The sequence below is a fragment of the Nelumbo nucifera genome, chromosome 3 (genome assembly GCF_055504915.1).
Source record: "Nelumbo nucifera cultivar China Antique chromosome 3, China Antique-T2T, whole genome shotgun sequence".
Taxonomy (NCBI): Eukaryota; Viridiplantae; Streptophyta; class Magnoliopsida; order Proteales; family Nelumbonaceae; genus Nelumbo; species Nelumbo nucifera.
This window is the reverse complement of record NC_142651.1, coordinates 32076489-32100532: the sequence shown is the minus strand read 5'-3', so window position 1 is coordinate 32100532 and position 24044 is coordinate 32076489. Positions and strand designations below refer to the sequence as shown.

Genomic DNA, 24044 nt, shown 5'->3' with positions numbered 1-24044 from the left:
AGGAAACCATGTCTCAAGATTATCATTCAAATCTAGAAAAGAATACAATGAGAAACTTCAACAGAAGTCTAATTAAAGTCTCTGGTATGAAAACCTGGAATAGAAACTTCTATAAGATTGAATTAGAGAAACAACAGCCACTCAAGCTTGATAGTCAATCTTGGTTGGATGTTATGCCTCTAGCAGGGTTTAAAGTCCAGAACACCATGTGTCAAGATTCTAGTTCATACTCAAAAAGTCCAAGAAAATACCAAATGAGGACATTCACCTTGATATTTTCTTAGGTACGAATATTTGCAAGACATTCAAATTCAAACACCACTGCAAACATGGATAGGATGTATAGATGAACTTGATAATAATGAAAGAATTTTTTTCTTTTTTTTTTTGGATTTTCCTTGGTAACCAGAAAGATTCTCCATTACACCATTAAGCTACAACTCTGATATATTCCACACCCCTCCAAAATGGAGTGCTTAATTAGGACATCACCTTACCCAGTGAGTCATCTCTGTTTAGAATCCAGCCAATTTTTTTGTTATGTATGAAAATCCAAGTAACTTGGATGCTAACACAGGTACAAAACCCTGCTTTCTGCAATTGAGATGCTATCATGTTCAATTCCCTTGAGACCTTGTGATTAGGACAAAATCTAAGCATGATTGAGACCATCTAGCTGCAAGACATAAAGTTTCCAAACAAAAGAATTCCTTGGTAATAAAGAAAATAATAAAAAAGCACATAGGTTTGCTGAAACAAGGGAAAACTCAAAACATCTCATTATACTGTTTGATATTTTCAATTAAGTGCTGCATATATGGCAGTTTTCCAAAACTCCAAGAATTACCTTGGCAAAGATTTACATTTTTCTCCATAGGTTGATGATACCATCAGCAAATGACTTAAGGCTTCCCCACACAGTTGATCTCTTTTGTGACGGTTCTTCTTTGTTCTCTTTAGCAATGTCTCTGTACAATGGCAACCAGTAGAATACATCAGGTTTCACAATGTGATGATGGATAATAGGCTACATAAAGGTGACAAAAGAAGGAAATCCATATATTATTTTCATTATGTAGCCAAAGTATGTCGTTGCTAAGCTAAAACAAGTTCATGCTGGAAATGCTTCTTTTATTATACTTTTATCAGTGGCTTCCTGACTGAGAAATGCAGTCATTCATCACATGGCAACTGTTGTTCTGGAAACAAAAGTTAAAAAAGAGAGTTTCCTGGTATAACTTAGTTCCAAAGTGAGGGACCATTGATTTAGGGGATTTTTTCCAATATGTATATTTTTGTTTTTCGAAACAAAAACAACTGCCACATCAGCAAAAACAATCTGATTTTGCTGATGTGGTTGTTCTCGTTTCAAAAAACAAGTACATATTGGTCTGTCCTTCATGAATGAAACACCATGGGACAACAGCAAAGAATAAAACTTTCTCTCATTCATGAATTAATGAAATAACTCCTTATGGAATATTCTCCTGATAGTTTTCCGCAGCGACCATGTCCAAAACCTCACATTCATGTTCAATTCAATAGCTTCTCACAATCAGTTACCTTCAATTTCTGAAAGCAGTTCCACTAGGAATCTAGTGATTCTAGTCATCCTTTTGTACCAGCTACCACAAAAACGATGAAAGGAGATGGAAAAATTACCTTTCAAATCTATCTGATTCATGTGTTTCTTTACCAGCCTCCTTCATGATGTCTCCTTTTTGACCATTTGAATCTAACAAATTTTCATGAGTAGCTTCTTTTTGTTCACTGTTTTCTAGTTTTTCAGGATATGGATAAAGAACATCCTTGCTTTCCAGTTTTCTCTGAATACTAGGTGTTCCAACTGAAGAGTGACTAACCTGCACATTAAATATACCAAATAAATAACCAAAAAAAAGTATATGATGGAAAACTACTCTTGTATATTAGAGAGATTAAAATTCAGTTGGGACAAAGGAAGAAATCAAACTACCCTCGTCACCAATATGCCAAACAGGTGAACTATGAAAGAAGGGACGGATACACCTACAAGAAAAGTCATCCAGTACATATGACAAACTAAAAGTGATTCGGTGACTTTAATGGCCTATACAATCTAGTTTGGGCAGTTAAAAAGTACACTATGCAATAACACTCAACATACAAAAAGATAAAATCTGTGGGCAGTCATTCATCTTTCATGATCCATCTTTGAAGATGAACTAAAAATTCTACTTGGTGTATAGCAATTAACAATCCAAAACTAAACCCCTGGATCTTGTAGCACGTTGCGGTTCCCACCCTTCAAAACCTTACTGGCATATTCTTCCTATGGGAAAACTACAACAAAACAAAAACTAGCAATAATTTGACAAGTGAAAACACCATATTTGTTTAAGGCTTACTGTTGGTGTAGGGCCTTCAGACTCTTTGGATAAGGCATTCTCAATCCAAGGAGAAACTTTAGGACCTTCTTTTGCTTTAAAATGTTGGCTAGCTGCTTCATCCATTTCCTTGTTACCAATAGCTGTCATGTGATTATTTTCCTCAATTCTCAAGTCTTCTTTTGCTTTAAAATGCTGGCTAGCTGCTTCATCCACCTCCTTGTTATCAATGATTGTCATGTGATTATTTTCCTCAATTCTCAAGTCAGGTTCACAAGAGGTGCAACTCATTGTAGCTTCACAGCTTAATTTATCTTCAACTTTTATTTGTGTTTCATGCTTAACTACTTCTTCCTTTTCCAACAAAGTTTCAACCTTTTTGCTTATAGGGGGTAGTTTGGATCTGTATTCTAGTTCCTGAAGAATCTGCCTGATAACATAATACGAGCCACCCAAATGTTTTCTGGCAACAGAAGGTGTAGGGAACTTTCCAGCATTTGAGGCTCTGAACCTGCAAAAGGATCATAACAGTAATCCCATTGATGATTTATAGTTGCTAATAAAAAAATACTCTTAAAATTACAATCTTTGAAAATTTTGACTCAGCTCCACCCTAAGGCCATAATATTGTGTTTGCACCATTTCGTTTTATTCCAGATTTCTGCATCTCAACCATTGTATTTATTGCATTCTATCTACATCCCCTGTGTTTTATACCTTGTGCCCAGCTCCTTTTTTTATTTTTTTATTTTTTTTATGAATGGTGCCCAGCTCTTGTATGATAAGGATTTTGTAGTGGCAATCCTGATGTCAAAAACTACCTACTCTAGTCATGTAAAGAGTGTAAATAACTAAAATGATGAAACACTCCCCCCATATTTAGACTATGCCACTGGATTAAGATTTGGATGGGTCAAATGGTTTTCTTCTTTAACAACTTTTTGGAGGATGGAGTGTCACTTGCAGTCTACAAACAAGAATAATATGTGGTTTTCAACTAAATTGGTAAATATACAAAGAATAAAAATGGTAAATAATGCAAGGAGTATATATATATATATACAAGAAGCTTCAACAGAGACCCCATGTAAGTGGCTGAACAACAGTCAATTTGGGCTGTTCAGAATTTTTCACCAAACATTGCTTATAGGCTCCCACCTGATAAAGCCAAAAGCAGCAATGTGAATATGTGATAGCTCTCCCAAATGAGTACTTAGGAAGGAAAGGAATTATCACTATATAAAGGAGCTTTCCTGTCTCTAGAATTTGGACCCTTACCCCCATGGGCTCTTTTTCTTGCGCTTCCTTCTTCAAAGTCCTTTGCTAGTCCACCAGTCCTGCAACCTCCCCTTTCCCAGTTAGTGAGGTTTGGTGCAAATCGATTCCTCCTAGCGTTGGTAGTTTTTGTTGGGAAGCCTATTTGGAAAGATTCAACACTGGGGATTTGCTCCAAAAGAAGAGACCCAATACTTGTTTGTCACCTCATTGGTGTGTTCTTTGCAAAGCGGACGGGGAGACTGGTTTTCACTTACTGGTGTCTTGCCAATTTGCAAAGTCAATCTGGGAGTGGGCTTTCTCTCTCTTTGGGTGTAGGTGGAACCCTCCATCAAACTTGTAGAGCCTATTTTCCCCTTCCTTTTTCAGGTGGCACATGAAAAGGGGTAGGGGTTGTTCACGGGTCGGGTTGGGTCGGTTTATTGGCATTTTTCCAACCGACCCGACCTGGTCGGTTTACCTAGAAATGAAACCGAAACCGACCCAGTACTAAGTAAAACCAACCTGGTTGGTTTGAATCGGTTTGGGTCGGTTTTTTGAATGATTCTTTCGATGTGAACGGTAAAGAATTCAAGTCTAAGAAAGCAAAGGCTGGATGCCTGGAAATTAAAAATGATTTGATGGATTAAAACTGATATTTTATATATCAGAAATTTTATATATAATATGTATATTTCTGAAATAAAGCTGAAATATATATATATATTTCCACAAATATATATCTGAAATATATTATATATATAATATATATCTAAGTCGGTTCGGTTTCGGTTTTCACACATGAAAACCGAAACCAAACTGAACCATCGGTTTATGTTTTTTTAACCCGAAACCGACTGGTGCTGAAGAAAAACCGGCCAACTCGGGTTGGATCGGACCGGGTTGATCGGTTTGGTTGGTTTGGTCAGTTTGGGTCTTGTTATGAACAGCCCTACAAAGGGGAAGGACTATGTGGAGAGGTCTGAGGGCTGCAGTATGCTGGACATTATGGGAAGAAAGAAATACTAGGATCTTCTTAGAAAATGAGAGAGGGGCTGAAGAATTGAGGGCTGTGATCCACATAAAGGCAGTACAGTGGCTGAAATCACTAGTACTACTTACAGATTACACAGTGGAAGACATGTTGAGAAAGTGGGGCGAGATTGCAAACTACACTCAGGTCAAACCAATAATAAAGGTGTCCTGGACTCCCCCACCTGCTGGCTTCTTAAAGTTAAATTTTGATGGGAGTTTTAGGGGGAATCCGGGACAATCAGGGATTGGAGGTGTTTTTAGGGATGAGAACGGGGTCATTTATGCCCTGTTCTCAGGCCCAGTTGGTGTGGGGGATTCCCTTAGAGCTGAGATCTTGGCAGTTATGGAAGAAGTTCAGAAAGCCAAGGAGATGAATGTCAGGAAACTCGTAATTGAAGGGGACTCAGAGGTGGTGATAGGGTGGCTGATTAAAGATGACTGCGGTTTATGGAACTACAGAAATGAGAAGAGGAAATTCAGGTGGCTGGTGCAGGAGATGGAAATCAGGATGAGTTGGGTTAAGAGATCAGCTAACTCTTTAGCTGATGGATTAGCTAAACAAGGGATAGAAAGGGAAGCAATGTTTTGGGCTAAGCTGTAACTTAATTGTTTCTTTTGTTTCTTTTTCTCTTTTTCTCTCTTTGGAGGGTTTAAGTTGTATTCGGAAGATAAGAGTTCTTGTCTTCCTTGCTGTAAATATTTTGATATTTCAATGAATTGAATGAATCTGTTATTGATAAAAATAAAAAAATAAAAAATAAAAAAACTCCCTTGGTATCCATCTTCTTTGGACAGGAAGGATGTAGGGTTGTCTATAATCTCATTTAGGTAGTGAGCCAGTTCCCAAGGCCCCTGCCTCCACAACCTACTCTATCTATCTAGATTAGTCAAGTCTCCTTCAATAGCTAGGGAGGCAGGTCTGAGCATGTTGGTAATTCAAACCCCAGTTTGAAGTGCAATAACCTTGGCCTTGTTAAAGTACTGTCATCGCCAATAGCTAGAGAGGCAGGTCTGAGCATGTTAGAATACCACTGGTAACAGTCAACTCTGGGTTATAAGGGTAATGTTGTCAAATTGCATGCTATTCACACCCTCAATTAGGGAGAGAAAGTTTCCTCTAGATAGGTGAGGGCCTGGAGAAAATCTAGGAATATCCACAAGATTTTCTCTAAATTTCATTATTAGAAGTGCCTCTAAAGTCTGAATATTACCCAACTGTATAAAACTTCAAAATAGGATTTCTTGCCTTCAAAAATTCATTTTTACCTTTCTCCTTATATGCCATAATCCCAATGGGTTGTCTTTTCAGTATATCCTCTCCTTCTCACTGAGACCCTAGCCCTTTAAAGACTCGTTATCATGTAAAGACTTATCCCAACAATATGGGGTTGGCTACAGGAATCCTTTTTTGTCATTCTTTTAGGTTTAGATGGTGATGAGTCTTTAAAGGGCTAGGGTCTCAGTGAAAAAGGGAGGATACACTGAAGCACATCAACCATTGAACCTAAAGAGACCCACTCTAGCCCCACGGCTCAAGAGAAAAATGCCACAAACATCCTGTAGTTAGGCAAAGAACAAGGACATTTGACCATTGTGCATCCTTTAGACACAAGATGCATATTTGTGGAGATAAGCATCTTGCTTAAATTTATTGTGGAGGACATCATAAGTATAAGACTTTCCACAAGCAGCCTTCACATGAAGAACACCTTGGGAGGAACATCGACACAGCCACAATCTTTTCTTCGAGATCTGATTAGTCAGGTTGCTCACAAGAGAAATAAAGAAAGAACCATCAAAGAAGAGACCTGCAGCGTTTGGGGACTAGATATGAGCATCTAAAGAATTAGAAGGGATATAAACAATAGCTGTGAAGACGTCATCTAAGCAACAAGGCATTTTCGGTGGGACACCTAGCCTGAATGCCTTAACTTGTATTAAAAGCTGTCTGTCTAGGCAATAAGGCCCACCTAGGTGACAAAATTCACAAGATGGGCACCTAATTATAATATTATTACTATTGATGCATCTTATTAGTATGTTTTTTTATAGTTCTTATCATTGTGTATATTGATACATTCTATTATATATTGCATATATTACTTTTGCAGTTATACCTCGGTTTAGGTTTTACTATTGAAATATAAAATATCCAGGAGCCTTGAGAAGAGGGGTGAAGATACTTTGGAGAGCTATCCTTGCTGTTGTAGTAATTTTGGTGGTTTGAAGGAATGTAATTCAAGGATGTTTGAACCTAGAAAAAAATCAAGGATCTTATAAAACGGAGGAGCTCAAGAAGAAAAAGTAAATTGGAAGGCAGTTGTTTTGTTTCATTCTTGGTTGCCCATGCACAAATCAATCTTTTTTTTTTTGGAAAAAGTAAGGTAAATTTATTCAAACAGAAAAGGAGAACATTACAACAAAACCCAGGCCAAAAACTGCCTAAGTGCGGATCAGGTTACAGACTCATCCAAGACTGAGAACAAAACAAGTGAGCCAAATTCTGATGCCTAAACTCCTCCGTAACCAACACCCAAGAGATCAACTTGCCCACAGCTCTCTGCACTAACTCTTCAGGACTTTTAGCTCTCTGCACAAATTAATCATGGATGTTGTGTATCAACCAGAGGGTGTGGACTGTTTTCTGTGTACAGTCACTGTACACAGAAACTCCTGAATCCTTTCTATCATTATTTTTTAGTTGGGGGGAACTTGCAAGAGTGAGGGAGAGCATAAGCATATAGTAGTCATTACAGTGAAGTAAGATGGGATTGAATCCCATGTCTAGGTTTGAACTCCCACAAACTTTGCAAATCTATGATGCCCAGATATGGATACAGACATGGACACAGATACAGGAAACTGGTACAACTCCTCATTTTCAAAAATTTTGGACATGGATATGGGAACCAGTTCCCATGTAGTATGCTTATATCTATTTTTGCAGCTACATGTCATTTTTCAAGACATATGTCTCGCCAAATTTAATTAAATTTCTAACATGTGCAGATATTTTTTATATTATAATTTGTTTAAGACATACCAATTTACACATTTCAAAAGTTTTTATGCTTTAGAGTATATACAAGTATTCATGCAGCATCTGTATCGTACCTGATAAGTATCAGATATGTACTAGACTACCAGTATACTAGGCATGTACAGGTATCTGGGTACCATAGTCACAAACTAGCTAGGTGGCATCTCAAATAATCTCCGTATTTCCCTTCACAATGCAAATAAAATGCAAAGATTAAACAGGTTCCTGGTAGTGACATCAAATCCACCAAATAATTTTTTTTTTATCAATTCTACCAAGCATCATCTTGAGTAGCACATGCTATCATATCATGTTTATGGAACAAAGCATACTACCAGATATTGGGTCTGAAGAATAATTACTATGTTAAGCATTCATTTGTTGGCAGGACCCATTAGAAACTTATAGCAGAAATTTTGAAAAAAAAATAGATTGTCTAATAAGTGTGCGTATAAAGGTAGAGAAGAACCATACTCATCAACAAAGGATTCCACCATAGCACGTCTTTCAGCTTTTGAGAGTCTTTTCTGTTGTCTCTTGGGTTTAGATGAGTCAGAAGGAACAGAAGCAGCAAAAGACCTTCCACGCCACCAAATCTTTGACCCATGTACAGCATTGGAAATCTCAGTAAACACTGTCAGATATCAAGGTCAGACAAGATATGTCTTCACTATAGATTAAAAGAAATTTCAACCAAATTCCTACTAATAATAATAACATCACATGGATTACTTGTCTGCAAAACCATAGAACTGCAAAAACAAGGCACCAAAACTAGCAGTGATTTAAAAGGCGCACCTAGGCCCTAGGCACAGCACTTTCAGAAGGCGTGAGCCTAGTGCTCCTTGCACTTCGGTGAGAGCCCAACCGCTAGGTTCAAAAAAGAACAAAAAGTGCAAACTGAAGCTCCAAGAACCCCCTATTTGCTAATAGTGTTCACTCCTTCAACCTAGTAAAACATATTCTTAAAAGACAATTAAAATTATAAAATCATTTTTGGTGTAAGGATTAAGAATTCAAGGCTCTAACATTGGCTAAAGTGTGAAAACAGAATAGGATCAGTTGGCGAAAGTGTGAAGAAGGGGGAAACAGAGATTGGAGGAAATGAGGCCGATGGTGCAATTTTGGCTGGTAGGGAATGGTTCTAAAGAGTTAAAGAGTGAGAAAGTGACTGGAAAAGATGAAAATGACATTGTGAAAGAGCAGGGATCTCAAGGTCATAAAGATGTAGGAGCAGAAAGGGGGTTGGATTAACAGAACGGAAGTTGTCTTGAAAATCAAATTAGTAGGGTGGCAATGGAGTTGGGTAAAAGAAGTTATGCAATAACAAAATACTCCTTTGCTTCAGAAAAATAAGGAAAAGATAAGGATAAGGAATCAAAGGAGATAGAGAATGAATCTACTGTTGCTTGACACTTTGAGGGGTAGAATAACCAAAGATTTGTCCAAGTTTCAAAGATCTTTGCCTGGTAAGAGGGGGTCTTGTCAAGGTTGGCCCCAATAAGAAGGCTAAGAAGGTTTATAGTAAAAGAGGGGTGAAGACACAACTACAAAAATAACCAAGCTAGTGAGCAATGACATGTGCAGCTGCTGCTGCATTAGAATTGATTTATCTTTGGCAGAAAATGATTTTGGGGAGCACTGGAAGGTGAAAAGCCATTCAAAAGGGGAGGATATAGTGATTTAAAAGGCACACCTAGGCATACAGGTGAGGTGCACTTCAAGGTATTTGCCTTGTGGCCCTTGCCTGAGCCCAAGCGCAGCCCCTTTGAAAAGGCATACACATGGTGTGTCTTGTACCTTAGCCTAATTGTATGCCTCAGTTCACATGGTGGCTGGGCTAAGGGCTTTGCCCCCAGACCCTTGACCAAGCACAGCAAGCCCCTTCACTTGCTACTGGCACTTCAACAGGACCCCCCTTTGTGAACATTGCTCTTTATTTGGCAATAAATAGAAACGAAAATTTATTAATAAAAAAGAGAGTAGTACATCTGATAGTGATAAGGTATTACCAAAAACAAAGCTACAAAGGAGATCAAAGCAAAAAAAAAAAAGGAACTCTCAATAGAAAAATAAGAAATACAAAAACCAATAACATGGGAAACTTTTAAGCCAACTCCAAGATGTTCTAAAAAACAGAATCAAGGTCTTCTTTTGTGACTTCTTCAAACTCTGGGAGAATGAGAACCCAGTCCATTATCCTTTTTATCACATAGTAGGGTGATACGCTCATGTTTGAGCCTTCTCTTCAAATATTCTTCTTTTTCTTTCTTCCCACTTCCCAGAATTCCCAACAAACAGAAAAAGGTATGCATCTCCAAGCAATCTTTGCCTTGACGTTTCCCCTTACACTTGGCCACTTGGAGAAAATCTCCTCTACTATATTAGGAGACCATCAGCTAGCCTTGAATAGCCCAAAGAAGAAACCCCAAATAAACTTAGAGTATAGGCATTCAAGTCAACAAATGAATGAATGATAGACATTCTCCTCTACATTCTCACAAAGATAGCATTTGCTAGATAAGTGAAAACATCTGTTTTGAAGATGATTCATGTCAAAATGCTATCTAACACCACTAGCCATGCAAAGGCTTCCACCCTTGGGGGGACAGGGTTCCCCCAGAATCCTTACAATTCTGAACTTCCGCCATTTGACCTTGACAAAGCCTTGTAGAAAGATTTGACTGAGAACAGTCCATTTCTAGATTCTTTCCACCATCTTGTTCTTTCATCCTTAATGCAAAACATTCTTCACCAAACAACAGTTGATACCTAATCCTAAAATAAAATGAACTACAACTAAAATCACAAAATCAACCTCTTTATAATGGAACAAAATTTTAGGACCCTCACATGGACTTGTTTAGGCTTGCCTCAAGGGGCCCTTACAAGGGTAGAGGACTGATCTTGTAGAATCAAAAATGCAAGATATTTAACATTAAATTAGCTACCTGAGGTAATGCAACTGGGAGAGAGATAAAACTTATCAAAAAAAAAAAAAAGGGAGATAGATAAACAGATTGAAAGTTTCACATGCTTGAATTGTTTGGTGCTTGAATATGTTTCCTATGTTATGTTTATGTATTTCCCTTTGAGGAAATAGGCCTTTTAAAAGATTTAGTTTCTTTTAAAATCTAAATTTGCATTTTTCTGAATTAATATTATTTTTTGATTTTTTTTTAATTTGTGCCTTGCTTCAAAAACGCACATGCTTTGCACTTTGTGTGGGCTTCTAAATGAGGTCAAGGTGAACTCCCTAGAAGAGGCAGGAATGGGTAGAGTAGGAAAGGATGATTAAATAATGTTATATATATTGGGGGTTTTATGTTTAGAAGCGAGCAGGAAGTCAGGAAGGAGTGGGCATTCTTGTGAGGGGTTTTATGGAATTTTCAAGAGCATAAGCCTGGTGTGTGTGTGTGTGTGTGTGGTGGGGGGGGGGGGTTGTACAAGCTTGACCAATACACCAAAAGCCTTGAGACTGGTGTAACACATCAATCCAAGTTATTTAACCTTCAGGATTGTAATATTGCCACCACAATTCTGCAGCCGACATCTGGGGATTCTCACTCTGGGAAACTCTCATTCTAGTGGCTCTCACTCTACTCCAAATAGTCCGTCTATGATTCAAATCTTAGACATGAGCAACCTATGATTTATGTGCTTGACCAATAAAATTATAGCCTTAAAGATTGTTGGATGTCGGAAAGCATCAAGCCAAGCCGTTTAACCTTTACAATTGTAACAGGGGTTGGGGGAGGTTGAAGATTTGTTTTATTGCTAAATTTTCACCAAGGATATTTTATGTAGATGCAATATTGGCTTTGACATCAGGGCGTTTGCAAAGGACATGGATTGAGTGAAGGGTGGTTGCGTTGTTTTTCTAGTTATTCTTGATTCTCCTCTTAGGGGATCTCATCATATTACTTTCTTGAACTTACTTTTATTTTAATGAATATTATTTTTGCTAAAAAAATAAATGGGAGGCTTTCAGCATGTCTGACATCAAGAATAATAAGTTAGACCGATACATTTTCACGGTTCATTCCAGCATGTTGTCAAATGATTTACAAAATCTAAGTTTTTTAGGTTCCAAATCAATCAGAGAATTAATGTGTAATCTCATAAGCTCTTCAAGATGTCATTTTTCTTTTTGCGGAATGCATTTCTTCCTGTTTTTTTAAATGATTTCTGGGTCACGAAAGCAGATGTTTTACTAATAAGTGCGGGGAGAGTAACTTGTTTGACTTGGATTCAGAAATTAAACGGCATAAAGATTTCGATACATTGAAGATCAAAGCATCAACAAAATGAAAAAGCTCACCCCTTCTCGAGTCCTTAAATCGAGAAGCACAACATTTAGACGGTAACGTGACTCCTCTTGCTATCTGCATCATGCGGAGCACTACGAACGAAAGGTCCCAAATCAATCCATCCAGAGAGAGAGAGAGTTGAAAAGAATTGCGACGGGAAATGCTTCTCCAAAAGCTTTACGAAATCAACGGCTTTACAGTGTGTGACACAGACTGTCTGAACCTCCCTCCAAATTCTAGGGTTTAAAATAAAATTACTTGACTGACCCGGTGGGGTTTAAGCATACCGAGTTCCGAAACCGAAAGCCTTCACAGCTTCACTCTTCTTTTGCTCTCTGGAAGGAGAGCCAAGGACCACCCAACCAGAGAAGCCCAATAGCCCATAATATTAAACCCGACCTGACCATCAACCCGGAACGGCGAGTATTATCGGTTCAATGTCCGATCCGGTTCTCACAAATTGAGAGAGGTGGAGAAGAAAGAAATGGTGAAACCAATCAGACGATCAAGCCCATTGATCCAGATATTCAAATAGATTCTTTATTTTCTTGGCCGACATCTCGTATTCTTTTTCTATATGCTCATATTAGTGTAATCAAGTTGAGCTCAACCTTTCTATAGCAATAGGTGTAAGGTGCTCGGCAGGAGCTCCAAACGACGTGGGGAAGAAGGGGGAGAAGTGGAAGAGCGACTGAGACTACAAATAGAGGATCCAGAGGGACAGCTATGTAAAACTTTTTTTTCTTTATTTTGGGCTGCAACTGCATGGTTTCTTGTTCTTATCTGCTATACAACTCTGCCCCCTTTTTCTTCACCTTTTCCTTTTCAGTTTCTTCTCGGAAAAACAGGGGCGCCGCCCTTACTTCTTCGTTTCCGCGTTCCTCTTCGAAGTTCAAATCATGAAATGCAACCTGGCAGTGTATGAAGGGGTGGTCGATCATGTCTTCTTCCTGATGCGCAAGACACAGGGCAAATCCTAAATATTTATTCTCCTCCTAATTAGACTGCCCTTGGTTCTTCTGTCTACCAGAAAGCAAACTTTTGATGGAGCTAGGGTCTCCACACAATTTTGGACGGGAATGTGATACTCATTTTCTCCATGAGGTGCTTACAAAGGATCTAACAGAAAAAAACAGCCGCCAGACTCCCACTTCCACACCCTACCGTCTTCCCTTTCTATGTTTAGCTGAGTATCTTGGAGCAAGCATAAGAAGCTGGTAGCATTCTCTACCTCCCAATCCTGAAAATTCCTGCAGAAATGTGGTGTCCAAATAAGAAGAGGGAGGAAGGTGAAACGTTGAGCAGTGGTAACAGTAAGATGACAATGGAGAAAGAAATGGAGGGAAGCTTTGTTGAGGCAGGTTGATGGAGAAGAAATCTGAAAGTTTAAGCCAAGTACTTCCTGTTTGAGGAAGAAAAAGGTAGAGGAAAGCTGAGTTTGAAAATAAGGGAAGCAAGGAGGGTTATGGTTCTGTTGACTGGGATAGAAGTAGTGGAATGGCTGCAGAAGTTTGTGGAAGGGGCAAGATTGAATGGTAAGCAAAACAACAGGCAAGAGATTGCAGCTGATGAAGGTAAGAAATATATAGTTGAAAGCAGAAAGAATACAACGGGCTGCTACATAGCTCTGGCTGAGTTTTTTAGGGAGGAAAGAAACAGCTGGTTTGTTTCCCAGCAGGAAGACAGTGTCAAGGTTGGAGGGAAGTGAGTAGTGTGCTTGAGGAATTTTTGCTCCATGGAGTAAAAGTAACAAAGGGGAGTCCAGGGAGGGAAGAAGCGGTGTATCAGAGGTCCAGTATGTCTGGAAACATGGAGCAAGAGTCAGTGATTGTAGCAAAAGCCAATGGACAGTGCAGGTGATGGAACATTCAAAGAGGGAAAAATGGATTAGTAAGTTCATAATAGATGTAGGGTTGCAATCTGTTGACTGGAGGAGAGTTGCAGATTACTTGATCTTGAATCTGAAGCTGGAGAGTGAGTTTATTGCAACTACCTTTGATAAATGTAAAGGTCTAGTTGATTTTGGGGAGAACAGAGTAGACTTCTCAGTAGTTAATTTTCAGACTGAACTAGGAACTATTACAATCTTCAGATGGAATCCTCTCTCTAATGCCAAAAACTTCTCTATTGAAGATGGGGTTCTGGTATGGATAATCGGATTGCCTTTCCATCTTTGGAAGCAAGACGTAGCAGATGTCATTGCACTTATGTGTGGAGGGAAACTGGATGGTGCTTACTAGGGAGACCTCCATTCTGCGGCTATTCTCCTGAGCAGAGTGAGGCCTGAAAATATACCAAGGAAGGTGGAAATAAGAGTGGAGGGTGTTTTCGTTTCAGTCTGGTTGGCTTCATCCATTGAAGCAAGCTTGTGGAAGGAAGCTAGAATGGAGGGAGGTGAGGAGTTTGAGGAAGAAGTTGTACGTGGAAGAAGCATATTAGAGGATTCAAAAAAGACTAGAAGTTATACTAAAATGGGTCAACAGCTTCTGGGGAGCCAAAAAGACTTGGGACATATGGAAAGTCAAAGGCTTAAAACACAAGAAACCCCTCTGACGCATAGCAGAACCTTTGCACGGGTGGTTGGGAACACTACCACGGAAAACTTTAATTTTGAAGAGGGGAGTAAAGAGGTGACAAGTGTTAAAAAGCAAGTTGAAGTAAGAAACAGGGTGGTTGAACCAGGAGTTGAGGTGGGTGACATAACTGAAAACCCTATTGATCTCAATACTGATTTTATGACTTGATTCACTTTAATTGGACTTCTTTAATGGTGGTGCAACAGTGAAGTGGAAGAGCTGTCAATAGTAAAGATGGGAAGGAAGATGTGTTCCATGGAAGAATGGTTTCAAGCGCCATATTGACAAGGACCGTCTCATGGTTAAAATCTTCACACTTGTTGGCAGATTACTCATTTGATGACTTAAGGAGAAATTGGGCTGCAGTGGCTGCTACAATCTCCACCAAGATCAAATCACAACTTGAATGGAATCCCCCACCGGATGGTGTGGTAAAATTGAATTTTGATGGAAGCTGCCAAGGTAACCTAGGGCCATCCGAAATCAGTGGGATTCTGAGAGAAGAGACAGCAATATGTTGTCTCTATTTCAGGACCAGTGGGTGAAGGTGATTCAGTAAGGGCAGAGCTACTAGCAGTGGTACAAGGTATACAGATGGCTAGTCAAATTGGAGTGAACAATCTGTTAGTAGAAGGGGATTCCAAGGTAGTAGTAGGCTGGCTGATTAGCCCAGAAACAGCTTGTTAGGGCTACAGGGATCTGTTAAAGAAAGTTAAATGGATGACAAGGAATATGACTATCAGGGTTCAGTGGGTCAGAAGATCAGCAAATGCAATGGCTGATTCTCTAGCCAAGCAAGGGGTGTCAAGGGGAGATCTGTTTTGGGCTACTTTGTAATTGGGTCTCAGGCTTGGGCAGTTTTGGTGTATATGATAAAATCCTAGGGTGGGTAATATCTCGTGCCTTCTCCTAGGCTGATTGTATTTTGGGTAAAATATAAAAACCTCCCCTAAAGTTTTTGATAATCATAAAAACCTCCCCTATAATTTCGTTTTAACAAATACCTCCCCTGAACTTTTGAGAATACATATAAAAACCAGTAAAAATTTAAATTTTTGAAATGAGCAATTTTTTGTTTTATTTATATAATTACTAAATCTATATTTTATTATTTATTACAGTACAATAATTCTTTTGAGCATACAAATTGAGAGATACATTTACTTATAAAAATTCAATCATTTATATTGAATTGAAAATGTTATAGGTTTTAAATAAAAAACCCAATTATGTTTTTAAAAATAATTTACAAACTATGAATAACCATGTTATATTTATTATATTGTTCAATTTCTAGATTATAATAATTTTAGTTGATGGATAATTAAAAATACTATTAAAAACATTTAATAGAACAATATGTGAAAATAATATATCTCATAAGGTTTTTTTATTTTTTATTTTAAATGTATAATAAAAATAAACATACAAATGATTTCATTTGATTATTAGGCAAAAATTAAAAATTAAAGCACAATGCACAAAATTTAGTTACCAACAGAGTAGTGGCTCGATTGGTATGTAAACTGAGTAGTCCCAAAATGGATGCGGTTTCAAACACGATTGATACATAAACTGAAAAAGTATTATATTATGAAGAAAAAAAACGTATGAGAAAATAAGTCAAGTTTTTTAATACCCAAAACACATATAAAAATTTAGCCGATAAAATTAAGATGTTAAACGTATTGAGAGAAGATAAAAATGAAATTAAATTCAACTATATTTAACGATGAAATTTTTTATCTAAATAACCACTTGAAAAACGTGAAATTAAATTTTATCACTTAAATTAAGTCTCAAATTTAAAATAAATATTATAAAAACAATAAAGAAATGCATTTTAAATTATATATTATAAATGAATATTACAATTATATTTATTTATCTAAATACATTATTCTATTGATTATATTAGAAATTGATAACACAACATTTTTTCAAAATGTGCTTCTTAACTAAAAAATATATAATTCTTATCCTCAATGGTTAAATATCGATATAATGTTTTGAATTGATGTACCCAAATATTCTTGAATACACCAATGCAGATGTATTTTTTAACTATAAATTTAAAATAATGAATGAGACCTATAATACCTATAAAATTAAAAAAAAAGCATAGCCTATTGGCTATATTGACACAATTGATATCCACAATAAGTATCATTGCATATCAATAATTCTTATTTATACTAAAAATACATATTCCTATTATTTTATAAGTTATGATAGAAGAAAATATTATACATAAATAAAGTTTGAAATAGACACTTAAAACATATCAATGGGCGGAGAAGAAAGAAGCAGAGGACTCGATCAGACGATCGGCCCCATTAATCCAAGCATCAAATAGATTCTTCACTTTCTTCGCCAACATCTATTCTTCTTTCCTTACAACATACTCTTGTTAGTGTGATCAAGTTGAGTTCAACATTTCTTTCTCAATAGGTGCTTAAGGCGGGGAGCTTCGCGTGAGGAAGGAGGGAGAGAAGTGAAAGAGCGATTGGATTATAGAGAATCAACAAGGACAAGTATGTAAAACTTTATTTTTTTTAATTTATGGGTTGCAACTGCAAGGATTCTTGTTCTTATTTGTTAAAGAACAAAAGCAGGAGGCTTTACCCCTTCTTTCTTCCCCTTTTCTTATTCAGATTCTTCTCATAAAAAGAGGGGCTTTGCACTTACTTCCTCGTTTCGGCATCATTACTTGAAGTTCAAATTATCAAATGTATTTTTTTTAAAAAATATCACTATACATTATTGGAGCTTTACCTGCAACAGAAAGAAATAAATAACAAATGGGCCCGTTTTATTAATTTAATACTTTTTATGTTAGCTTGAAATAGAAAAAATGATAGATGTTAGTTGCTTTGGTTGTTCCAATGCTTTACGTTTTGTTAATATTATGTAATTGTATTGTGTTTTGTGAATTACAGGGATATACGTCTTGTTAATGTTATATATGTTGGGATTGTGTCTTATTTTACAACTGTTTGGTTGATTTTAATCTAACAGTTGGTGTGGTCTCTGTTTAGGTTAAAGTGGTTTTACATATAAAATCTTTCTTTTGTGTGTAGGGTTAAGGATTTTTTGGAGAAAATGTGTGAGATAAAAAAAATACAGAGTGCTCTTGGTGTGAGAATGGTTTTTTTCTTGTTTTTGTTCTTCGGGTTGAGAGAAAATGGAGAACAGGTGTACAAAAGGTAAGGGTTGGTTTGGGTTGCAAGCCGCAAGGTACTTGTATTGTTCAGTTTTAATTGGGAGGACATCGAGTCAAGCTATGTTAATACGATTCGATTGCTCATGGCTGATAACGTTATGTTTAACATTATGGAGGAAGATTATGCACCAGAATTATGGGATAAGCTGGAGAAGCTTTATTTGGGAAAAAGTTTAACTACAAAGTTATATCTGAAGTGGCAGTTGTACAGGTTGAAGATGGAAGAAGGTGGGAATCTCCTGGAACACCTAAATGTGTTCAACAGTATCTTGGATCAACTAGGGAAAGTTGATGTCAAGGTATAGGACAAAGACGAGGCCCTTTTACTTTTTACCTCACTTTCTGATTCATATGAAAACTTGGTGACAACATTGTTGTACGGGAAAGATATAGTGAAGCTGGAAAAAGTTACTGCATCTCTTCTATCCAATGATGTTAAGAGGAAGCCCAAGTATGAGAATGGGCAAGACTCTGTGTTGGTCACGGTGGTAACGGATTGGAAAGGAAGGTCATCTGACAGGGGATCTGAAAGCAGCAAGTCTAAATCCAAGGCTAGGGAAAATGTCAAGATACAATGTTACAAATGTAAGGAATTTGGTGACATGAAATGAGACTATCTTGCACAAAAAAAGAGTGGAGATGAATCCGAAAGCGTGGCAATTGCATCTAATGATGATGGAGACATTCTCATAATCTCCGAAGGTATGTGCAATTTTTCTCCAAATGAATGGGATTTAGATTCTAGATGTTCTATGCATATTTGCTCTAGCAAAGAATCTTTCAACACGTTCCAAGAGAGGAAGCCATGTTCTATGCATATTTGTCTCCTTGGGAGATGGATCTACATGTAACATCACAGGTATTGGGACAATGAAAATCAAAATGTATGATGGAATGGTTCGCACTTTGGGTGGTGTGGCATATGTATTAAAAATGTGAAGGAATCTAATATCACTTAGGCGGTTGGACTCCAAGGGATGCAAGGTTTTTGATGCAGGTGAAGCCATGAAAATCACAAGTGGTGGTATGGTCTAGATGAAGGGAGAAAAATGCAAGGTTTTGTATCACTTGGTTGGGAGTACAGTGGTTCCCAAGACCTCAATGTAATGTTGGAAATGAAATGTGCAAGATAGTGTGGCCACACGGAGGGTCTCTTTTACAGATAAAGTGGAGACAAATGCTACAAGTTTCCAAAGTATAAGTGATGATGAGAGAAAGGTTCCTATTGGAAAAAAGGAAGGATCGAGGTCCCTCTCTAAAGTTAACTAGGATTGTTAGCTTGGGTACAATTACACAAGTGCATTGGCCCATTTTGTTTGAATCAGATGGATTCAGGACCGAATGATTCAGATTATGTGTAGTTGGTGATGTTTTACAAGGCAATTGTGGTATTTGCAAACAGGTGAAAACACAAATAATGTATCTCTAAGGTGGTTGAAAAATAAGCCAACGTAGAAATTGTTGAGATTGTATCTTATTTTACCTCCGTTGGATTAATTTTAATTTAATGGTTGGTGTGGTCCCTCTTTAGGTTAAAGAGGTTCTACATATAAAAGCTTTGGGCTGGTTGAGAGGAAATGGAGAACGGGTGTACAGGGGTAAGGGTTGGTTTGGGTTGCAAGCCGCGAGGTACTTGTATTGTTCTCAATTTTCATTCATAGTGAAAAAACATATTTCATTTCTCCCGTGGATGTAGGTGGTAAGGCCGAACCACATAAATCTTTGTATTCTTTGGGTGTTTGTTTTATTTGTCTTTGCTTAGATTTCATCTTTTTTGTTGCTATTAGATTTCTCGTTGTTGTTATTTCAAAATTTATGTTATTTTATACTGTGGGTGGTTGTTGTGAGGCCCCAACAATATAATTGGTTAAAAGCTTTGATAATTTTATTTTGGTAATTCTATGGCTTTAAGCATTCATGGCTGAAGATAACTTATATTTGGATGGTATTGAAGTTTGGTTATCACTTTTATACTTGAATGTGATGGTTTGGTATTAGATATTTTTTCCTTATTTCCTTTTTTTAGAGTTTTACTCATTTTTATATTTTGATTTTAAATGATTTAGGATTTGTATTTTGTTTATGTAAGCTCTTGATTTTGAGCTTTGGGCCGTGGGAAACAAAAATGAGTCCAAAAGTGTTTTGAGTGTTTGGTAAGAATTGCTTTTAAAAACATAACAATCTGAAGACAAGACACTTTTAAGCCTCAAAGAACAAAGTTTATCCAAACACTTATATTGGGGCTTTGTGCTTTTGGCTATAAAAGCTCAAATCCTGAATCCCAAAGTTTATCCAAACAAAACCTTATTTGTTAAAAAAAAAAAAACCTAGGAAGCTTGCACCTCTTGCTTAAATATTCTAGTTTACATCTCACAACTTAGGATGGTGGAATGCCTTGCCTCACATATTTCCATTTAATGGCATTGATCAGGATTGAACTTCTGCCGATTTCACTCTAAGCTATTTCTTATAATACACAAATTGTACACTTGTTAATTTATTTGCAAAAAATATGGAAATAACTCATCTGGTCATCCTATAAAAAGCCCTTGCTTCCACACTTACAGGAATACGAAGATTGTAAATTACTTATCTTATTGATTATTTGTTCCTTCATGTTTTCAAAAAGTACCAATGTTGTCTACTTGATACAACATAGAAGAGAAGACAATGACTACTAGCATGCTTACTATGTTGTGCATCAGAGGTAAATGAGGCACAATGAATTGCATGGAGAACCATGTGATTACAATGCTTTCATGGGATAAAGGAATCCATATAGACTTCATTGCTATTAGGTTGCTTAGTGCATCCACACTTGGTCTGAGCCCCCCCCTCCCTTCAAGGCCTAATCAAAATTTATTTGGATTCTTGCTCTTTGGGGAACCTAGGCCCTCAAGGATTTAGGATTATGAGGGGGGGTGTTGCAGTTATACTCTAGTCCCTTTGCTTATGGTGACTTTATCCAAGAAGAGATTTTGTCATTGCCTCAAGGCCTATTTCTATTGCATGTTTTGGGTTTAACATATGTTCAGGCAAAAGTTGACTCTCAATGCTTGGTTGGATGAACAACAAGGATAGTGAAACCTAGATTTCTGGGAATAATCTCAGTGAGGTTTAATTACTAGTAGGGGTGGATTCCAGCCGTGCCAAGCCGAGCCGAGCCGAATACTTGGCTATTCGAGCTAGAGACCTGAGCTCGAGCTCGACTCAGTTCAAAGCTTGCAAGTTCGAGCTCGGCTTGGCTCGAGCTCAATTACAAGCCAAGTTTTTTTAAAAAATAAAAATTATACATATAAAAGTATTTTTTTTGTTTTACATAAAAAAATAAGAATTATAAAAATGATTTATTATATATATAAAATAAAAAATATACATATAAAAATTGTTTTTATTTAGATATAAAAAATAATAAAAAGTAAAAACATTATTATATATAATAAAAAATATTATATATATGTATATATATACATATTTATATGTATATATATACATATTTATATGTATATGTATATGTTTGAATCTATATAATAAAAAATTATTTATTTATTTATTATAGTAGGCTCAAGAGCCTCACTAGGCTTGAGCTCAGCTCGATTAACAAACGAGCCTATGTATCAGGCTCAAGCTCAGCTCGTGGCCACCCCTAATTTCTGGTATCTAGAGGTAGACTTGTTAAAGGGTCGGGCTCGACCCGGTTCGGGCCAGGCTTTGCCTCTACATTAATAGAATATGTTCAGGCCCAAACTCGAGCCCGACCCGACCATCAGGCCTAGGTCTTGAGCCTAAGCCTGGCCCTTATATAAAGCCCGAAGTCGGACCCAAACCCGAGTCCAATTAGAAATTTGGAAAAAAAAAAAGATATTTTCCTTTTTAATTCAATTAAAAGTTGTTTTATTTATACTAAAAGACCTCAAAACCTAAAAAAATAATGAAAAGTCTCATTATTACTTGAAAAAAAAAAGAAGAAAAGTAAAGAAAAATATATTATACATATGCTTTTTTATTATATAAAATATTTTTATTAATTTAATACATTATTCGGTCGGGTATGGACTCAGGCTGGGATTTTTTGAGAAAGCCTAAGCCCGAGCCCGTTGGCCTGAAATCTTGTCCATGCACGACTTAGATCGGGTCGGGCCAGCCCATCAAGCTACCCGGCTCATGAACAGACCTATCTAGAGGTAACACCATTGTTGAGGAGTTAGTATTTTGTGTTTTAAGTTGCAACCATGTAAACAAGGATATATTTGGTAGTCTAGGTAAATTTACTAAACAAGGGTATGGATGGTATTTTCGGTTTATTAAGGTGTGGAATGTGGACCAATGGTCCAACAAGCCACTTATTGCTTCCACCTATATAGAGTGATTAGGGGTAAATGCTATTACATAGTTGTCAAGGAGTCTAGGCGATTTTGGGCGACACTGGGGTGCCTAGTCGCGTAGCCACCTTGGGAATGCGTTTATCTTTTATAGTAACTAGTGAATGACCCCATACTTAGTACGGGGAATCATTAATGTTAAACTTACATTATGGAATCAATGATGCTAAATTTATATTCATTAATATTTTAAATAATTATTAAAATTTCAAGAAATATTTATTTCAAAAAATAGTTTTCAATAATTATTAGAATATAAATAGTTTCTTTTGTTATGATGCGTAGAGGAGTAATGATTAACTGAGATTGATAGAATGTAGGCAGAAGTGGTTGTGGATAACCACTTTTGCATTTTTTAGGAATGGATTGAAAATGATGGTAATGGGTTGTAGGCTTTAGCACAACTTTTTCAGAAAAATGAGAAGGCCACTTGTCTAAGTGAGGGTATATATATATATATATATTGAAGAGAATTAGTTTTCAATTTTGAAACTATTTGATAATGTACACATATTATTGTAACAAATTATTACTATATTATTTCAAGAATAATAATAGATTACCTTTTAATTACTGTCCTGAGGTAGTAGTGTTAAATATCAGTCATGATTAGATTTAATTAATTTATTAATAGTAATTAATAAATGTATTTAATTAATTATAAATCATTAATTACTATTACTTTAGAAATTAGCATTAATTAACATTGCATCATACAACAATTAACAGTAATTATTTTTTGTTTAAAGACATTACAATTTGTAAAAATGATATATTTTTAAAATTGTAACTAAATTATTTTTAATAGTTATAATTCAAGCTGTAAATAGCATAAAATTAAATTTAATTACAAAAAAATACAGTTAATTACATTTAACAGTAATTAATTAACAATAATATATAATTATCATATATATACATATTCATGAAGCAATAATTTTTGTAATTAATTTAATAAAAAATAATGAATAATTGAAAGTTTTATTTGCAATATTTCTATGTTTTTCTATAATTTTGGTGTTTATTCTACGATTTTTCTTTTCTGATCTTGTTTTTCAAATTATATAGTTTCTATAATTTGAAAGTAATTTTTTATTTTGTGTGCAATTTCAATTATATTTGTTTCATTGTAAGTAAATAATTTTTAAATGGTAAGTAGCAGTAATTATAATTACAGTATTTTAAAGTGTAATTAACAGTATTTTGATAACAGTAATTTATTTTATAATTACAATATTTAATACATTACTATTAATACATAAAAATAATGTAGTTATTAATTAACAGTATTAACAATAATATTAAATTAAAAGCAGTTATTAACAGTAATATATTTGTTAATTAACATTATTATAAATAATTACAATATTCTTAAATAAGTAACAATATTGATTAAAAAACAGTATTATTTATCAGTAAATTTTTATTAAAAAACAGTATTATGTAACAGTGCATCATACAGCAAATAACAATAATTATTTTTTAATTAGCAGAAAATTTCATTTAATTAAAAAAATTAACAATGCATCATGCAACAATTATTTCATTTCAGCAAGAATGACAATTTTTTATGACCAAATCACCCATGAATGCCGAGTTGAAGAAAAATGGTATTATTTATTTTTCAATTATACTTTTGTTTTTTACATTTTTAGTCGGGGGGGGGATCGCAATATCGAATATGATGACAAAGGGATTTAATGGAAAAGTAAACCCTTATATCATTTGTTGAAAGGTAAAATTTCAACAATATTTATAATATTACAGGCTTATAAGACTTATTACTGAAAGTTTAGACATATTTTCAAAATTATTATTGAAAAGTAATAATATTTTCAGTAATTATTAGTTATTTTAA

At 35.9% G+C, this 24044-nt stretch overlaps 1 protein-coding gene across 2 annotated transcripts; it reads right to left on the bottom strand.

Annotated features, from left to right (window-relative positions):
• Nucleotides 1-348: 348 nt before the first annotated feature.
• Nucleotides 349-12342, bottom strand: LOC104591401 (uncharacterized). Of its 2 annotated transcripts, none has more exons than XM_019196910.2 (6): nt 12017-12342; nt 8170-8329; nt 2388-2877; nt 1663-1862; nt 848-968; nt 349-676 (listed from the first exon to the last, which is right to left on the bottom strand). In XM_019196910.2, the coding sequence occupies exons 1-5, from the start codon at nt 12087-12089 to the stop codon at nt 860-862; spliced, it is 1032 nt and encodes a 343-aa protein (XP_019052455.1). In that variant the 5' UTR covers nt 12090-12342; the 3' UTR covers nt 349-676; nt 848-859. The 2 variants fall into 2 exon arrangements, with proteins under 2 accessions (XP_019052455.1, XP_010248508.1); XM_010250206.2 differs by having other exon boundaries at nt 8170-8291; nt 12017-12339.
• Nucleotides 12343-24044: the final 11702 nt, after the last annotated feature.